Source organism: Moschus berezovskii, chromosome 14, assembly GCF_049115385.1.
Source record: "Moschus berezovskii isolate FMDL1 chromosome 14, NW_MosBer_1.0, whole genome shotgun sequence".
NCBI lineage: Eukaryota > Metazoa > Chordata > Mammalia > Artiodactyla > Moschidae > Moschus > Moschus berezovskii.
The window spans coordinates 20,983,462-21,003,910 of NC_142473.1; the positions used below are offsets into that span (position 1 = coordinate 20,983,462).

Below are 20,449 nucleotides of genomic sequence, written 5' to 3' on the forward strand. Positions count from 1 at the left end.
TTGCTAGTTTGCTTTTAAGGATTTCTATCAAGTCTCAAGCTATTAGTTAAAATTTTACTTTAGAACATTTTTTATAATGCCTCATGTCATCCAAAAATATTTCTGAACAGAGAACTTCTTTTTTATGTGCTGGATTTATAGTAGCAGAGAAGACTTAAGAACTCCATTTGAGTTAATTTTGAATAGACATGTGGAAAATGAACTAGAAAATATACCCTGAGTATTAAGATACTAATTTTTCCTCATTTTAAAAGTAATATTTGATTTATTATAGAAAATTTCAAAAATATGGAGAAGTAAACAAAAACACCTTAGTCATATTACTCTGATATATCCATATTAATATTTTGTAGCATTTGATTCTTAGAATATTTTTGTTCACATTTGAATATGTGTAATAAAACTTGGCTTGTTCCTTATATATTGTTTTATATCCTGCTTAAATCATCTTTAGGAATATAGTTTTACTAACTGTAGTACACTCTATGAGATTATCATAATTTATTTCACCAATCATCTTCTTTAGGATTTGTGAATAATTTACATATCTTTGCCATATAAATGACTATCCTTGCATATAAAGCTTTTTCATTTTCTGGTTTTTTCTCATATATTTGGGAATGAAATTAGTAAGTCAGAGCATACAAACTCTCAATTCTCTTGGCAAACGTTATTAAAATTTTCTGTTAATTAATAAGATTCAAAGTTTTGATAAGACTGTGAGGAAGGGAAATCTGCCATTCTCATAATTTAGTAGTAATGTAAAAATCAAATTACCATTTTTTTGAGATGCTTACTTTCCATATGTGACATACAGTTGATGTTGTGGCTTGTACTTTACAGGTACTCGTTTGCAATTGTGGGCATCAATATAACTGATCTGGCATATAATCTACTGGTGAGTGGAGCGCTAAAAACTCATTTCTACAACATCGCTCCAGAAGCTCCAACATTATCGCACTTTCAGCAAACATTCTGTAAGTGTCTTGTTGCTTAATTATTGATATAGACTTCTATAGAGAACACTCTCGGCAAGGGCTGAAGCTGAGAGATCTTTGTGATTTGGTTGCTTTGGAGCATTTGAACTCATATTTTCAGGCATCATCAACCTTTTCTCATTCCCTCCTCTTGCCTAATATTCAATGTATCAACTTCCCATCTGACTTAAAGACATCATGGATGTCTTTCTCCCTCTGTTCCAGCATGACATTTAACCATACAGGCTTTGAAGACAGCCTGAGTTGACTCCAGATCTACATTTGCTACCCTCCCCTAAACCTCAGCTATCTCATCTATACAATGGATGCAAAGTGAGATGAAGATAAAATGTTTTTTTATTAGCCAGTCCCGTTGTTAGTGCTCCATGAACATTAGAAAGAGGAGGTGGTGGTTTAGTGGGTGATACAGATGGTGGTGGAGTTCTGGTATTAATTTTACTGCTACCACTACTATTGGTACAGAGGGTAGTGTTTGTAGTTCCTTCTAACTGTAGGTGCTAATAGAGGGAATTATTGTTGACCCTGAACCTGAGTTGCAGTTGTGCTGAGGTTTCAGAAGATAAAGATCGAGACTGTTTAGTAGAGTCCTGGGATGCTGTTGTCTAATTTTAAAGGCAGAATCTTAAAATGTAGCTATATGTCATTATTATCTTTGCAGGCCAGACGTTAACTGGTTTGGAGGAACATAGAAAGATAATCTGCCAAACCATCAAGTAACCCTAAGCAATTTATAGAAGAAATGCCTTTTAAGTTATTTTGTAGTTTTTGTTGTTCAGTCGCCAAGTTGTGTCCGATTCTTTGTGACCCCATGGACTGGAGCATGCCAGGTTCCTGTCCATTTAAACATTGCTTATTGCACTGAGGGCCTGTACTTAAGCTTTTTTAGCAAGAAAATGTTAAAGTTCTTCTCCTTTTGTTTCTTTTAGTTTTTTTTTTTTCTGTTGTTAAATTGGTAACCAGATCTGCACTCTTTCTAATTATGGTTAAGACCCAATCATTCCACCCCAAATTTACCACAGGAAAGTGTTTTTCCCTGGTTAATGTGATAAAATCAAAAGTTGACAGATATTTGTTTTATTTAAATTCCTAAATTAATAGTGCTTATATTATCTAGGATTCTGTGATCTTTTATATCTGCCTAATCAGGACATCCAGTTTAAGATGACATAATTAGTGTATGTATTACACTCCCTTCTGAAATTCCACTCAATAGAAAGTTCTTAGGAAAATCCTAAGACAGAGGATGAGATGGTTGGATGGCATCATCAACTTAATGGACATGAGTATGGGTAGGCTCCAGGAGCTGGTGATGGACAGGGAGGCCTGGTGTGCTGTGATTCATGGGGTCGCAAAGAGTCAGACACGACTGAGCGACTGAAATGAACTGAACTGAACATAAACCCACAAGGATAAAAATCAGAAACAAGACAAGAAAATCTCATTTTGAAAGCTGGAAAACAGATTAAGTGGTGAATGAGTTAGTGGCCTTAAGAAAGCAGATCCCTAACAGGTGGCATGGAAAGTAAGAAGCAACCTGATTTATTCCACAAGACTCTCCAAAAGGTTCAAGAATTGGCACCATTAAATATCTCAGAAATGAGGGTTAACATAAGACCATACTGGCAAGTTTGCTTGAAAATATGTTAAGAATCTCTTAGAGGCCTAAATCCCATTTTCCAAGAGACAGCTTCTGTCCTGCCCCCGCCCCCCCTCAGCGATGGCTGGTTACTTCCCAGAGAGAGAAAAATAAAGGGTTCTGGTCTGATGAGACTCAGGTACAGCTAATGGCAAACCATACTGAAAGTGATGATGAAGACTGAGACCCAGACTCCTTCTCCTAGCCGGCTCCTGTCACTTTGGCAGCCAGTCAAGAGATTGACAGAGGCCTTCTCTGAAACCTGAACATCCCAAGAGAAAATAGATGAAAACGCTAACCTCTGGGTCTGCCCCATGAAACAGCCTAGCCATATCAGTCTACAGTCATGCTCACTATCAGCAAACCCTACCTAGTGCTTAGAGCTTCCAATTAACTTTTACTCCAATTGGCTTTTTATTTAGTAAAATACACTGCAGAGAGCCAAGTATTATCAGATGTTTAAGTGAGATGTTTAAAAACATGTCCCCAAATTCTTTGACACTTCTTCTGTTAAGAAGTAAGATTTTTGTGTTCCTGTCATCCCAGCCCAACTGGGCTGACCAGTTGGTTTACCAGTAGAATAAGCAGAATTCATACTATGTGACTTCTAGGGTTACATTAGGAAAAGCTTTCATTTGTGGGTAAAGAAGATGTGGTACATATATACAATGGAATGTAGTACTACTCAGCCATAAAAAAGAATAAAATAATGCCATTTGCAGTAACATGAATGCGACTAGAGATTATCATACTAAGTGAAGTAAGTCAGAAAGAGAAAGACAAATACTGTATGATATCACTTATATGTAGAATCTAAATTATGAACAAATGAACCTATCTATGAAACAAAAACAAACCCATGGACGTAGAGAACAGATTTGTGGTTGCCAAGGAACAGGAGATTGGGGAAGGGATGGAATGAGGTTGGAGTTAGCAGATGCAAGCTGTTATATATAGAATGATAAACAACAAGGTCTTACTATATATCATGGGGAACTATATTCAATATCCTATGATAAAACATAATGGAAAAGAATATTATAAAGAATGTGCATATATGTATAACTGAGTCACTTTACTATGCAGAATAAATTAACAAAACATTGTAACACAACTATATATCAATAAAATAATTTTTTTAAAGAAAAAAAGTTTTGATCTGGAGATCAGGGATTGAGCTGCCTTTGGAAGCATGAACCACCATTTAAGGGATCTGATTCCTTTGTGTTGTGAGGAAATCCAGGACATACAGAGGAGCCATATGTAGTAATCAAGATTGATAGCCTCAGAGAAGGTCCCAATGGATAGTCAGCATCCACTACGAGACACGTGAGTGAATATGCCTCCAAATGATTCCTGCCACCAGCTGTCAAGTCACCACCCCCAACCTTCAGATCTTCCCATTTGAGACTCCAGGCATTGTGGATCCATCCCTCTTATCAGTCAGTCAGTTCAGTTGCTCAGTCATGTCCAACTCTTTGCGACCCATGGACTCTTTGAGAGCCCATGGACTTCCTGGTCCATCACCAACTCCCAGAGCACATTAAACTCATGTCCATTGAATTGGTGATGCCATCCACCCATCTTCATCCTCTATCATCCCCTTCTCCTCCTGCCTTCAATCTTTCTGAGCATCAGAGTCATTTCCAATGAGTCAGTTCTTCACTTCAGGTGGCCACAGTATTGGAGTTTCAGCTTTAGCATCAGTCCTTCCAGTGAATATTCAGGACTGATTTCCTTTAGGATTGACTGGTTTGATCTCTTTGCAGTCCAAGGGACTCTCAAGAGTCTTCTCCAACACCACAGTTCAAAAGCATCAATTCTTTGGCACTCAGCTTACTTTATGGTACAACTCTCACATCCACACATGACTACTGGAAAAACCAGAGCTTTGACTAGACAGACCTTTGTTGGCAAAGCAATGTCTCTGCTTTTTAATATGCAGTCTATGTTGGTCATGGCTTTTCTTCCAGGGAGCAAGTATCATTTAATTTCATGACTGCAGTCACCATCTGCAGTGATTTTGGAGCCCAAAAAATAAAGTCTGTCACTTTTTCCATTGTTTGCCCATCTATTTGCCATAAAGTGATGGGACCAGATGCCATGATCTTTGTTTTTTGAATGCTGAGTTTTAAGCCATCTTTTTCACTCTCCTCTTTCACTTTCATCAAGAGGCCCTTTAGTTCCTCTTCACTTTCTGCCATAAGAGTGGTATCATCTGCATATCTGAGGTTATTGATATTTCTCCCAGCAGTCTTAATACCATGAATGTGCTTCATCCAGTCCAGCATTTCACATGATGTACTCTGAATATAAGTTAAATAAGCAAGGTGACAATATAGAGCCTTGACGTACTCCTTTCCCAATTTGGAGCCAGTCTGTTGTTCCATGTCTGGTTCTAACTGTTGCTTCTAGAACTGCATACATATTTCTCAGGAGGCAGATAAGGTGGTCTGGTATTCCCATCTCTTGAAGAATTTTCCACAATTTGTTGTGATCCACATTGTCAAAGGCTATAGCATAGGCGATACAGCAGAAATCACGTTTAGAATCCCTCTTATGCCCTTTTCTAATTCCTGATAACTCATTGATTAAATGAGTATATTAAAATGATTTTTTTAAGCCACGTAATTTTGGAATAATTCCTCAAGCAACAAGTTCATTTCAGTTCAATTGCTCAGTCGTGTGTAACTCTTTACAACGACATGGACTGCAGCATACCAGGCATCCCTGTCCATCACCCAGCTCCCAGAGCTTGCTCAAACTCATATCTGTCGAGTCGATGATGCCATCCAACCAGCTCATCCTCTGTCGTCCCCTTCTCTTCCTGCCTTCAATCTTTCCCAGCATCAGGGTCTTTTCAAATGAGTCAGTTCTTCACATCAGGTGGCCAGAGTATTGAAGTTTTAGCTTCAGAATCAGTCCTTCCAATGAACACCCATGACTGATTTCCTTTAGGATGGACTGGTTGGATTTCCTTGCAGTCCAAGGGACTCTCAAGAGTCTTCCCCAATACCACAGTTCAAAAGCATCAATTCTTCGGTGCTCAGCTTTCTTTATAGTCCAACTCTCACATGCGTACATGACTACTGGAAAAACTATAGCTTTGGCTAGACGGATCTTTGTTGGCAAAGTAATGTCTCTGGTTTTTAATATGCTGTCTAGGTTTGTCATAGCTTTCTTCCAAGGAGCAATCATCTTTTAATTTTATGGTTGTGGAGCCCCAAAAAATAAAGTCTGTCACTGTTTCCACTTTTCCCCGTCTATTTGCCATGAAATGATGGGACCAGATGTCATAAATTTCGTTTTTTGAATGCTGAATTTTTAGCCAACTTTTTCACTCTCCTCTTTCACTTTCATAAAGAGACTCTTTAGTTCCTCTTCACTTTCTGCCATAAAAGGCTGGTGTCATCTGCATATCTGAGGTTATTGTTATTTTTCCCAGCAATCTTGATTCCAGCTTGTGATTCATCCAGCTAAGCATTTCACACGATGTATTCTGCATATAAATTAAATAAGCGGGGTGACAATATATAGCCTTAATATACTCCTTTCCTGATTTGAAACCAGTCTGTTGTTCCATGTCCAGTTCTGACTGTTTCTTCCTGACCTGCATACAGGTTTCTCAAGAGGCAGGTCAGGTGGTCTGGTACTCCCATCCCTTGAAGAATTTTCCACAGTTGTTGTGATCCACACAGTCAAAGGCTTTAGCATAGTCAATAAAGGAGAAGTAGATGTTTTTCTGGAACTCTCTTGCTCTTTCAATGATCCAACGGATGTTGGCACTTTGATCTCTGGCTCCCTGCCTTTTCTACATCCAGCTTGAAATTCTATAAGTTCATAGTTCACAAACTGTTGAAGTCTGGCTTTGAGAATTTTGAGCATTACTTTGCTAGTCTGTGAGATGAGTGCAACTGTGTGGTAGTTTAAACATTCTTTGGCATTGCCTTTCTTTGGGAATGGAATGAAAACTGACCTTTCCAGTCCTGTAGCCACTGCTGAATTTTCAAATTTTCTGGTATACTGAGTGCAGCCCTAGATAGCAAAAACAGTAAGGAAAGCCTCAAGCATGAAAGAGAGTCTAAAGCAGGCAGAAATAAAGCCACTCTAAAGAAATAGAGAGTTGGTGATGGACAGGGAGGCCTGGCTTGCTGTGATTCATGGGGTCGTGGAGAGTGGACACGACTGAGTGACTGAACTAAACTGAACTGAACTGAACTGAAAGGAATAGAAACAATGCAGAGAGAAGAAAACTTTAGAAATATGTATCATTAATGTCCCCAGGAGGTAAGAGAATTGCTACTGTGAAACATGAACAAGGCTCCATAGAATGAGCATTCAGTGGCATTGAAACACGTATGTTGTCATATGTGAAACGAATCACTAGTTCAGGGTCAATGCATGTTATAGGATGCTCGGGGCTGGCATGCGGGGATGACCCAGAGGGAGGATAAAGGGAGGAGGGAGGTGGGAGGGCGGTTCAGGAGGGGGAACTTATGTAAACCCGGGGCAAATTCATATCAATGTATGGCAAAACCAACCAATATAATATTGTAAAATAATTTGCCTCCAATAAAAAATAAATTAATTACCTAAAAAAAAAAAAAAAGAATGAGCATTCAGAGAACAAAAGAGTACTCTTAGAAATTAAAAATCAGATTACATAAATGAAACCTTGAGGGAGAATTAGAAGATAAAGCTGGAAACTCTTCCAGAAAGTAGAACAAGAAATATAGATGGAAAATAGAAAAGAAAGGTTTTTTTTTTGTTTATTTTATTTTATTTTATTTTTTTTTTGAACAGAGGAAAATTTATGCGTCGAACCTGGACTGGTCACTTATGATAATATACATGCTACAATTCCATTCCATTCTCCCCAATCATTCCACCTTCACCTCTCCCACAGAGTCCCAAAGACTGTTCTAAATGCCTATGTCTCTTTTGCAGTCTCTTATACAGGGTTCAGGAAAGGACCATTCTTAGACATCTATAATAGAAGGGCCAAAAAAAGAACAGTGAAACTAGGGGAGGGAATCAAAGTAATAAATCAAGAAAAATATTCACAACTGAAGGATGACTTTTCATATTTCAGCTAGTAAAAACTAATGTAATAGATTAAAATGGATTCACACTCAGGTCCATATCATTGTGAAATTTTATACTTAGGGAAGAAATGATTCTAAAAATTTCCAAATCTGTCACATAAAGAATTGAGAATTAAGATGGCATTGGACTTCTCAACAGCAACATTTTACTCTAGAAGATGGTAGAATACCATCTTCAAACATTTTAGAATGCTATTTAAAATCTAAGGGAATATAGTTTCCAATTTAGAATTCGATAACCAGTCTAACTTACTAGTTAAGTGTGGGAATAAAATAAACACATTTTTAAAGTGCAAGGTCTTAAACATTTTACTTTTTTTGTATCTTTATAAGAAAATTCTTGAAGGCTGTATTTTCACGAAATAAGAGAGTAATCCTTACAGGAATAAGGGGGTCCAGAAAGCAGGAGATGTGTAAGGAAAGAGAAGAGAATCTTCAAAATGAAGGAAGTAAAAAAAGCAAAGGAAAATATGTTATTTAGAGCTATGGAAGTCAGTAATTAAAGAATCAACTGAATGAATTGAAATGTTGTTTATTTAAGGAAGCAGGAATTAGGATAGGAAGGGTTTCTGGGGTTTTGTTTATGTTTTGTAACAAAACTTATTAAACTATTTGACTCTGTGTATAGCTTGATGCTCATCATCATTAATTGGGCTTCCCTGTGGCTCAGCTGGTAAAGAATCCACCTGCAGTGCAGGAGACCTGGGTTCGATCCCGGTTGGGAAGATCCCCTGGAGAAGGGAAAGGGTACCCATTCCAGTATTGTGGCCTGGAGAATTCCATGAACTGTATAGCCCATGGGGTCTCAAAGAGTTGGACACGACTAAGCGACTTTCACTTTCACTTTTCACTTTCACTTTCACCTTTAATTACTGGGGCTTCCCTGGTGGCTCAGTGGTAAAGAATCTCCCTCAAATGCAGGAGTTGGAAGTTTGATCCCTGGATTGGGAAGATCCTCTGGAGAAGGAAATGGCAACCCACTCCAGTATTCTTGCCTGGGAAATCCCATGGACAGAGGAGCCTGGCAGGCTACAGTCCACATGGTTGAAAAAGAGCTGGACATGACTTAGTGACTAAACAACAGCATCATTAATTATTAGAGAAATAGAAATCACAACTACAATAAGATTTCACCTCACTCTGGTCAGAATGGCTATCATAAAAAACGTCTACAAATAGTAAATGCTGGAGAGGGCATGGAGCAAAGGGAACCCTCCTACAACTGTTGGTGAGAATGTAAGTTGATACAGCTACTATGGAGAACAGTGTTGCTGCTGCTGCTACTGCTAAGTCGCTTCAGTCATGTCTGACTCTGTGCAACCCCATAGACGGCAGCCCACCAGGCTCCCCCGTTCCTGGGATTCTCCAGGCAAGAACACTGGAGTGGGTTGCCATTTCCTTCTCCAATGCATGAAAGTGAAAAGTGAAAGTGAAGTCACAGTCTTGTATGACTCTTAGCGACCCCATGGACTACAGCCCACCAGGCTCCTCCATCCATGGTATTTTCCAGGCAAGAGTACTGGAGTGGGGTGCCATTGCCTTCTCCGATGGAGAACAGTGTAGAGGTTCCTTAAAAAAAACAAAAATAGAACTGCAATCCCATTCTTGGGCATATATCCAGAGAAAATTATGAGTCAAAGAGATACAAGCATGCCAGTGTTCATTGCAACATTATTTACAGTAGCAAAGGAATGGAAGCAACCTGAATGTCCATCAACAAATGAATGGATAAAGAAGACGTGATATAGACAGATAGATAGATACACACACACAATACAATATTACTCAGACATAAAAAAAGAATGAAATAATGCCAATTATAACAGCATGGATGGACCTAGAGATTATCCTACTAAATGAAGTAAACCAGGCAAAGACAAATATCATATGATATTGCTTTTATGTGAAATCTGAAAAAATACAAATGAACTTAACAACAACAACAAAAAAAGATTGACTGACCCACAGAAATGGAAAACAAACTATGGCTACCAAAGGGGAAGGTGGGGAGGTTAAATTAGGAGGTTGGGATTTACATATGCACACTATACATAAAATAGATAACTAAGAAGGACCTACTGTAGAGCACAAAAGTATACTGAATATGTTGTAATAACCAAAAAGGGAAAGAATATGAAAAATAATAGGTATACATATGTATAACTGAATCATTTTGCTCTACACTTGAAACTAATACAACATTGTTAATCAGCTGGACATCAGTAAGTTTATTGACTATGCTAAAGCCTTCGACTGTGGATCACAACAAATTGTGGAAAATTCGTCAGAGATTCGAAGACCAGACCATCTTACCTGCCTCCTGACAAACCTGTATGTAAGTCAAGAAGCAACAGTTAAAACTGGACATGGAACAATGGACTGGTTCCAAATTGGGAAAGGAGTAGGTCAGGGCTGCATATTGATATTGTCACCCTGCTTATTTAACTTCTGTGCGGAGTACATCATGCAAAATGCCAGGCTGGAAGACTCACAAGCTGAGATCAAGATTGCCTGGAGGATTATCAGCAACCTCAGATATGCAGATGATACCACTCTAATGGCAGAAAGTGAAGAGGAACTAAAAAGAGTATCTTGATGAGGGTGAAAGAGGGGAGTGAAAAAACTGGCTCGAGACTCAACATTCAAAACTCTAAGAACATGGCATCTGGTCCCGTCATTTCATGTAAATAGATGGGGAAAAGTGGAAACAGGGCAGATTTTATCTTCTTGAGCTGTAAAATCACTGCCGATGGTGATTGTAGCCACGAAATTAAAAGATGCTTGCTCCTTGGAAGAAAAGCAATGACAAACCCAGACAGTGTATTAAAAAGCAGAGACATCATTTTGCTGACAAAGATCCATAGAGTCAAAGCTGTGATTTTTCCAGTAGTCAATATGGATGTGAGAATTGGACCATAAAGAAGACTGAATGCCAAAAAAAATGATGCTTTTGAATTGTGGTGCTGGAGAAAAAGACTCTTGAGAGTCCGTTGGACACCAAGGAGATCAAATCAGTCAATCCTTCTGCTGCTGCTACTGCTGCTAAGTCACTTCAGTCGTGTCCGACTCTGTGTGACCCCATAGACGGAAGCCCACCAGGCTCCCCCGTCCCTGGGATTCTCCAGGCAAGAACACTGGAGTGGGTTGCCATTTCCTTCTCCAATGTGTGAAAGTGAAAAGTGAAAGTGAAGTCGCTTAGTTGTGTCCGACCCTTAGCGACCCCACGGACTACAGCCTACCAGGCTCCTCCATCCATGGGATTTTCTAGGCAAGAGTCCTGGAGTGACTTGCCATTGCCTTCTCTACCAGTCAATCCTAAAGGAAATCAGTTCTGAATATTCATTGGAAAGACTGACACTAAAGCTGAAGCTCCAGTACTTTGGCCACCTTATGTGAAGAGCCAATTCACTGGAAAAGACCCTGATGCTGGGAAAGATTGAGGGTAGGAGGAGAAGGGCAACAGAGGATGAGATGGTTGGATAGTATCAGAACTCAGTAGACATGAATTTATGCAGACTCTGGGAGATAGTGAAGGACAGGGAAGCCTGGCATGCTACAGTCCGTGGGGTCACAGAGAGTCAGACACAACCTAGCAACTGAACAGCAAAAACATATACGACTAGAATAAAAAAACAAATTTTAAAATACTTACATTTTAATGACTTATTAATGGAAAGCAGAAGTCCATTGTATTTGTGATTACAGCTCTTACTTTGACAACTAGGTGATTATATTTACTCCTATAATAGAGGGAACTGAACTGAACTGAGGCCTCTTTAGAAGAAGCTAACTGTGCCGTGGATTTTTTATTCCTCTATCAAATGTAATCAGTTTTACACATCTCCTCTTTAATATTCTTTGCAGTTACCTGTGTCCTTATGTATGTTTCTGTTGTGTACTAATTAAATGCAGTAAAGCAAAACCAGGACACAGTCAGGCAACAATAAATTTGCTGCAGTCCTGAGTTGCAAAGGCAAGTTTGTATTCCAAACAGGCATTTCATCTAGGTGAAAGAATATATAAGAGCTCTATTATTTTGACTTTACAGTATTATTCAGTGAGCACTGACTGCACTGCCAAGTCAATATGCTAAAAAAATTACCTTCAATCTAAAGCTCTGGTGAACATGCAGCTGCATTGAAATGAAATGAGATTAGGTATAGTGAGCAGAATTACGTACAATGGCCAGAAGAGCAAAAAGAATTAGCTTTTCTTTGACCTTCAAAAGAAGGAACTATACACAGGAATAATAACCAGAAGAAGAGAATCCACTGGAAAAGGCAGTTTATTTCATGTCCTAGCTTCCAGCTATAATTGTGTGATTGTACACCATTCAGGTATCTGTTTAAACCCGCTGTCCTCATCTGTAAAATGTAAACTTATCTGCATTTCCTAGTCTATAAAACTGTTGTAAGAATTAAATAAGAGACTGTAAGCAATAGAACTGTAAGCAATTAAAAAAGAGACTGGCTTCTCTTTCCTTCCTCTGCTCTCCATGTCATTATGTTAGCTTCCTTAGCTAAAAAATCATTATCTGAAATTTTCTGCCTTGGTCCCTCTCCGAAAAACTGACAGTTGGGGAGCTTGGAGCTCTGCCATTTCCTTGTATCTGTTACATGTTTGTTAATTAACAGATGAGCCAATCGATCAGTAAGCCAAATGGATTTGTGAACACTCTGCAACGTTATATAAATGAGTGAAATTTTATGATTATGATACGTACCCTGGAAGCCAAGCCACCATTTTCACATTTTGATTAGAATAATGTTACAGTGTCTAATTATTTTTCTGATGTGATAGAGAAAGAAAGTCCCAGGGAATCAGTTTTCAAGATTTACAGCTTGACTTTTGTAGCCTTGAGAGGAAGGGGAATGGTGTTAGATTATTAACAACCCCTCCACCTTCAATTCTTATTCTAGTCATTTAAACCTTTCAAATTGTTTTCCTATAGTTGCATGTAAGGTCGAAAAATGGTGAAAACAAATGGATTTGTATTCTTCTAAAACCCTGTGCTGTCTTAGATAACATTTAGAGTGAGTGAAATTCACATTGTGAAAAAGTGAATTCCTCATTAAAGAATTTTTCACAGTGCCTGTTTATTGTCAACAGTGGTAAAAAAAAAAAAAAAAAAAAAAGCTAGTGGAGGCAATGGTATTCCAGTTGAGCTATTTCGAATCCTGAAACATGATGCTGTGAAAATGCTTCACTTAATATGCCAGCAAATTTGGAAAACTCAGCAGTGGCCACAGGACTGGAAAAAGTCAGTTTTCATTCCAGTCCCAAAAAAGGCAATGCCAAAGAGTGTTCAAAATACTCACAGTTGCACTCATCTCATAGTCTAGCAAAGTAATGCTCAAAGTTATCCAGGCTAGGCTTCAACAATATGTGAACCATGAACTTCTAGATGTTCAAGCTGGATTTAGAAAAGGCAGAGGAAGCAGAGATTAAGTTGCCAACATCTGTTGGAACATCAAAAAAGCAAGAGAGTTCCAGAAGAACATCTACTTCTGCTTTATTGACTACACCAAAGCCTTTGACTGTGTGGATCACAACAAACTGTGGAAAATTCTTCACGAGATGGGACTACCAGACCACCTGACCTGCCTCCTGTGAAATCTGTATGCAGGTCAAGAAGCAAGAGTTAGAACTGGACATGGAACAACAGACTGGTTCCAAATAGGAAAAGGAGTACGTCAAGGCTGTATATTGTCACTCTGCTTATTTAACTTCTATGCAGAGTACATCAGGCGAAATGCTGGACTGGATGAAGCACAAGCTGGAATCAAGATAGCCAGGAGAAATATCAATAACCTCAGATATGCAGATGACACCACCCTTACGGCAGAAAGTGAAGAAGAACTAAAGAGCCTCTTGATGAAAGTGAAAGAGGAGAGTGAAAAGGTTGCCTCAAAACTCAGCATTCAGAAAACTAAGATCATCTGGTCCCATCACTTCATGACAAATAGATGGGGAAACAATGGAAGCAGTGACAGACTTTATTTTTTGGGCTCCAAAATCACTGCAGATGGTGACTGCAGCTATGAAATTAAAAGACTCTTGCTCCCTGGAAGAAAAGCTATGACAAACCTAGACTGCATATTAAAAAGCAGAGACATTGCTTTGCCGACAAATGTCTGTCTAGTCAAAGCTATGGCTTTACCAGTAGTCATGTATGGATGTGAGAGTTGAACTATAAAGAAAGCTGAGCGCTGAAGAATTGATGCTTCTGAACTGTGGTGTTGGAGAAGACTCTTGAGAGTCCCTTGGACTGCAAGGAGATCAAACCAGTCAGTTCTAAAGGAAATCAGTCCTGAATATTCAATGGAAGGACTGATGCTGAAGCTAAAACTCCAATAATTTGGCCACCTGATGTGAAGAACTGACTTATTTGAAAAGACCCTGATGCTGGGAAAGATTGAAAGCAGGAGGAGAAGGGGATGACAGAGGATGAGATGGTTGGATGGCATCACCGACTGAATGGACATGAGTTTGAGCAAGCTCCAGGAGTTGGTGATGGACAGGGAAGTCTGGCGTGCTGCAGTCCATGGGGTCGCAAAGAATTGGACACTACTGAGTGACTGAACTGAGCTGAACTGATTCACCTTTCAGTTCTAAATGTGGTAGAAGGAGGGCACAGTGGGGAAGCAGAATACAGTAAGTAGGTTCTCATACCAAATACTTACCATTTATTCCAAGATGTCCCCAATCTAGACAATGTTTTTGAGGCAAAAAGTTTTGAATATGAAATTATGGTTCAAAGCAAAAGTATCTTATTAACAATTTCATGTAGTTTAATGAACAGTCTGTATTGTTCAGAGTTGATTTATAGTTTTGATTGTCTCATAATAGTCAAAATGCAATTGCTTGACTTGTCAGGGTAATTTAAAACTTTATTCAAATCAAATTTCAAGAGAAAAAAGGCTGAGTGGAGTACTTTTGAAAAATCAGACCATTATGTAATTTAACTAGGAGGGGAAGAATGAAGTAGTTACTGTCTAACTTTCAGAATATGTTCCAGATATTATTCATATTCTAGAAATGGCAGAATTGATTTTTCCAGAATTCTTGCCTGGAGAATCCCAGGGACAGAGGAGCCTGGTGGGCTGCCATCTATGGGGTCGCACAGAGTCAGACATGACTGAAGCGACTTAACCGCAGCTCTAGAAGAGGGAAAATAATTCTGGGACCAAGTGCAAAAATCTTGTAGACTGGTAGCTTCTACTTGCACTAGTTTTAAAGAATAATTTTTAACAGTAGTATTTATTGCATTTTGATGTCATCTTTGCGGTCCATAGTTGCTGATACTTGGTTTGACATCTCTTTCAGTAGTCAGGGTGATTTTGAATAAGATTAAGGACTTTTTTTTCCTCTTGCATTCTTGTCACTTATGTTATCTCTAACAGGTTATTTGATGCACGAGTTTCATAAGTTTTGGATTGAAGAGGACCCTATGGACATAATGGAATTTAATCGTGTGCGGGAGAAATTCCGCAAGAGGATCATAAAACAGCTGCAGAATCCAGACATGGCATTGTGCCCGCACTTTGCTGCCTCAGAAGGTTTGATCAACATGTAGTCGCCCACACTTGTTTTAATGGATGGCCCGGAACACTGCCTCATTGTTGTGTTAGATCTCTGCTTAGGTCCCAGCTCATGCACTGAATGCACCCGGTGATTGTATGCATGCCTTTTCTTACAGTGTTTTCATATCTTGGTCCTAATTACCAGATCCCCAGGTACCACAATATCTGGAGTATCTGTCTTCCAGTGACTGCTCATATTGTGGCATCATGCAGTGTTACATCTTGCCTTGACACCCAGTATGGAGAGAGTTTTCTATTTTTTTAAATTGTCTTCCTCTCACTCACAATTTAGCATTAAAGAATTGTATTTCTCTAGCTGTATTTTATATGTAAAAGATTTAGCTGAATCTTGTTCCGTGACAGCCTTTAATTTATTGATGTTTTGTGACTACAGCTGCTAGCTCTTCAGACCAGGTTCATGCTTGGACCTCATTCCAATAAAGTATAAGACTTTAAAATGATACAGACACATGATAAGATAAATCATTATTACAAACACCACTGCACTTCATGAAAATGTAGCAAGGCTTACAAGAAGCAAATTTAGGTAGGTGTTGTTTTTGTCTGAAGTACTACAGAATTATATTGTAATTTACCCCCAGTTGTAACTGTGGCATAGTCATCTGGACATCATATTATTTTATTCTCATAATTTTACTGGCTTGAATGCCTAAATATGTTTATGATGCTTCAGCCTCAGAAAAGAAGTATGCATACTGCAAATGCTGCAAAAGCTTTTTCACTGCCTGCCTCTTGCTGAACTCAGAGTTAAACCCAGGCCCTGTTCTGATCCAAGCATCTTTGCTTGGGGCACTGAGTGCTGGCTGGTTTGTTATCTATGTCAAAAAGTAATATTAAAAAACTTTTTTGCAAGAAAATGTGTTGCAAGAGAAGAACCTGACTTATGAAACTAATAGCCCTGTCTTTTATCTGTGGAAGAAGTAAATTGCTTGGCAGGGAAACAAAATCAAATCATTTCGAAACTGCTTAAAGTCATTTTAAAAACCATGATTTAGTTCAGAATTATGATTATAGTCTGTTGAATAGTATTTACCATGGCATTCCATCCCCATGGTATTTTATACCTTCTGACTATCAATTTTAGTATTATTAGACATTTGTGTAATCATTTGCTTATTTAAGTGAATTTTGAGTATGGCCGAACTCAGTTATGAATAAATTACATGTCATTCTACTATAATGTATAGTTGATTTCATTTTAATATTTTTGTGTTTGTACACCTTCTGAATATGCAAATATGCGGGTGGGTAGAATGTCAAAGACTGAAAACCTGGAGCTATATATAAATCATTGTTCAGAAGAACCAGGTATGAATTACAGTGTGTTATGTCTGAGAGATGGCTTTTATTTAACTAACCTTGAGGCCTGATGTTGCTGTAATGAATGAATAAGATCCAGCTTTTTCTTTGCAACTTCCTTTAAAGCCTGATTTCTCTACTGTTAGCTGATATAGAAGATATTAAGGTGCCTGTTGTTTCCAAGTCCATTATAGCTCCTCTAGGATTTTCCTGTCCTTTCCCTTTCAGCTGCATGCCAGGTGGCATGATTTTGCATTACATTGTATATACCTTTGTGCCCTTTCTTAGAATGGGGAAGGGAAGGAGTTAATTTAATGCATGAGTAGTGACAGGAATATATATTCCTCTTCAGAATAAGTGAGAATTTGTAAACCTGGTAAATGACCTGTTTTAGGAGCCCTGAGTTTCCACCACAGCTGACACTGTTATATATGAAGGTGTTATCCTATTTTCATGCCTTTGTAAGCCACATATATGCATTGTCTCTTCCTATCCAGTATGGTCATGTATCACTAACACGGCTTGATAATGTATGGTATTTAACCAGCTCATGTCTCTTCTGTAAGGCAGAGATCAGTTCAGTTCAGTTGATCAATCGTGTGTGACTCTTTGCAACCACACAGATTGCAGCATGCCGGGGTCCATCACCAACTCCCAGAGCTTGCTGAAACTTATATCCATCAAGTCAGTGATGCCATCCAACCATCTTATCCTCTGTCATGCCCTTCTCCTCCTGTGTTCAATCTTGCCCTGCATCAGGGGTCTTTTCCAATGAGTTAGTTCTTGCATCAGGTGGCCAAAGTATTGGAGTTTCAGCTTCAGTATCAGTCCTTCCAATGAATATTCAGGACTGATTTCCTTTAGGATTGACTGCTTTGATCTCCTTGCAGTCCAAGGGACTCTCAAGAGTCTTCTCCAACACCACAGTTCAGAAGCATCAATTGTTTGGTGCTCAGCTTTCTTTATAGTTCAACTCTCGCATCCATACATGACCACTGGAAAAACCATAGCTTTGACTAGACAGGCCTTTGTCAGTAAAGTAATGTCTTTGCTTTTGAATATACTGTCTAGGTTGGTCATAACTTTTCTTCCAAGGAGCAAGTGTCTTTTGATTTCATAGCTGCGGTCACCATCTGCAGTGATTTTGGAGCCCAAGAAAATAAAGTCTGTCACTCTTTCCATTGTTTCCCCATCTATTGGCCATGAAGTGATGGGGCCAGATGCCATGATCTTAGTTTTCTGAATGTTGAGTTTTAAACCAACTTTTTTACTCTTTTCTTTCACTTTCATCAAGAGGCTCTTTAGTTCCTCTTTGCTTTCTGCCATAGGGTTGGTATCATCTGCATATCTGAGGTTACTGATACTTCTTCCAGCAATCTTGATTCCAGCTTGTGCTTCCTCCAGCCCAGCGTTTCTCATGATGTATTCTGTATAGAAATTAAATAAGTAGGGTGACAATATACAGCCTCAACGTACTCCTTTTCCTATTTGGAACCAGTCTGTTGTTCCATGTCCAGTTCTAACTGTTGCTTCTTGACCTGCATACAGATTTTTCAGAAGGAAGATAAGATGGTCTGGTATTCCCATCTCTTGAAGAATTTCCCACAGTTTGTTGTGATCTACACAGTCAAAGGCTTTGGTGTAATAAAGCAGAAGTAGATGTTTTTTCTGGAACTCTCTTGCTTTTTCAATGATCCAACGGATGTTGGCAATTTAATCTCTGGTTCCTCTGCCTTTTCTAAATCCAGCTTGAACATCAGGAAATTCACGGTTACATACTATTGAAGGCTAGCTTGGAGAATTTTGAGCATTTCTTTGCTAGCATGTGAGATGAGTGCAATTGTGCAATAGTTTGAACACTCTTTGGCATTGCCTTTCTTTGGGATTGGAATGAAAACTGACTTTTTCCAGTCCTGTGGCCACTGCTGAGTTTTCCAAATTTGCTGGCATATTGAGTGCAGCACTTTCACAGTATCATCTTTTAAGATTTGAAAGAGCCCAACTGGAACTCTATCACCTCCACTAGCTTTGTTCATAGTGATGCTTCCTAAGGCCCACTTGATTTCACACTCTAGGTTGTCTGGCTTTAGGTGAGTGATCACGCCATCATTGTTATCTGGGTTGTTAAGATCTTTTTTGTATAGTTCTTCTGTGTATTCTTGCCACCTCTGCTTAATATCTTGTTTCTGTTAGGTCCATACCATTTCTGTCCTTTATTGTGCCCATCTTAGCATGAAATGTTACCTAGGTATCTCTAATTTTCTTGAAGAGATCTGTAATCTTTCCCATTCTATTGTTTTCCTCTATTTCTTTGCATTGATCACTTAGGAAGGCTTTCTTATCTCTCCTTGCTGTTCTTTGGAACTCTGCATTCAGATGTATATATCTTTCCTTTTCTCCTTTGCCTTTAGCTTCTCTTCTTTTCTCAGCTATTTGTAAGCCCTCCGCAAACAACAATTTTGCCTTTTTGCATTTCTTTTTCTTGGGGATGGTCTTGATCACTGCCTCCTGTACAATGTCACGAACCTCCATTCATAACTCATCAGGCACTCTGTCTGTCAAATCAGGCAGAGATAGTTGATGGTAACAAAGCTAGGAGCTTTCCCTCCCAGCTCCTTGAATGATTTCTCTCTGTTGTTTCTTAACATGACTACACAATTTTAGGATGAACAGACTGCCAACTCCCTCTAGTTCTGAGTATTATTAGATTTCTTGTTCACACCTCTTTGTGAAAGATGTATTCTATCCTGTCATATGAAGTGAGGTGTGAAAAAAAAGGGGAGAAGCTTTCAAAGGCATATTTTAAAGCGTGATGTTGCTGTGTGTTTTTCCCTTGAACATTTTTAGCTTGCTTATAGTTACTCCACTGAACAAGGGTCAACCGCTTAAAATGTAAATTATGTAGCATGCCTCTACGTGGTTTTTCAAAACACTACTTGCTATGATAAACAGTTTGCCCAAGAAAGAAAACTTTTTGAAGCACCACTTCTGAAATTGTGACTTCAATCTGATTTTTCTTCTCACAGTTCTTGTTATTGTAGTGAAAAAAATTATTTTTTGGTTGGTCACCCACCATCTTTACTATTTGAATTGAAGCTTAAATATATACTAGACCTGAAAAATAGGTCTGGAAGATACATCTTCCAAACCAGGGTACTTCTGAGAGAAAAAGAGGATGTTGTTCATTTCTTTAGGACAATACGGTGAACTGGGACAATTTGAGGAAACTGAGATATTAGGTGACTAAGAGAGACAAAGAGACCGACGTAAGTAGGAATCATCCACCCAGTACTCAATTAAACAAATACAAACTAATTTCACTTTCTAACCTCTGGCAGGAAAAATACATCATAGGGACATAGACATTTTGATATCTAATATACTATCCCAAAATTTTAAGACCCATCAGAGATAAGGGCTTGGTCTGAACTGAAAGGTCAGCTGAACAGGCTGGGCTTATAGGAGGTCAGCAATGGGGAAATAAAATCCAGCAAGCAAACTTCATGGTGACAAACTATCTTGATCCATAAACACAGAGGGCCAGATCCATACTGAACAGGAATGAGGAGGGGACCAAGATTGGTGGAATGTAGAGCTAGGGCATGGGAGGTGGAGGGAAGAAAAAAGAGGCAGAAAGGAAAAGTGCCAGCCAAGCCCAGAGCCACATCTAGGAAACTGAGCCGTAGTGACACATGCTTCATCAACTCAATACCTCTGACTCTTCAGGGAGCTTGACAGAAGTGACTGCTCTAATCCAGCAACAAAATAGCAAAAAGCAGGACAAAGTAGAATATCAAGTCCTAGAAG

General features: G+C 38.9%; 1 protein-coding gene across 5 annotated transcripts in view; it reads left to right on the forward strand.

The window, feature by feature from the left end:
* Positions 1-16,585, forward strand: part of ELMOD1 (ELMO domain containing 1) — a 104,374-nt gene extending 87,789 nt beyond the window's left edge. For 3 of the 5 annotated variants that reach the window (XM_055422953.2, XM_088842908.1, XM_055422951.2), the window contains 2 exons: positions 844-977; positions 15,143-16,585. In XM_055422953.2, coding sequence (XP_055278928.1) covers positions 844-977; positions 15,143-15,315 — 307 coding nt within the window. In that variant the 3' untranslated portion in view covers positions 15,316-16,585. The remainder of the gene's footprint in view (positions 1-843; positions 978-15,142) is intronic. The other 2 variants (XM_055422948.2, XM_088842907.1) reach the window with 1 other exon arrangement.
* The last annotated feature ends 3,864 nt before the right edge of the window (positions 16,586-20,449 follow it).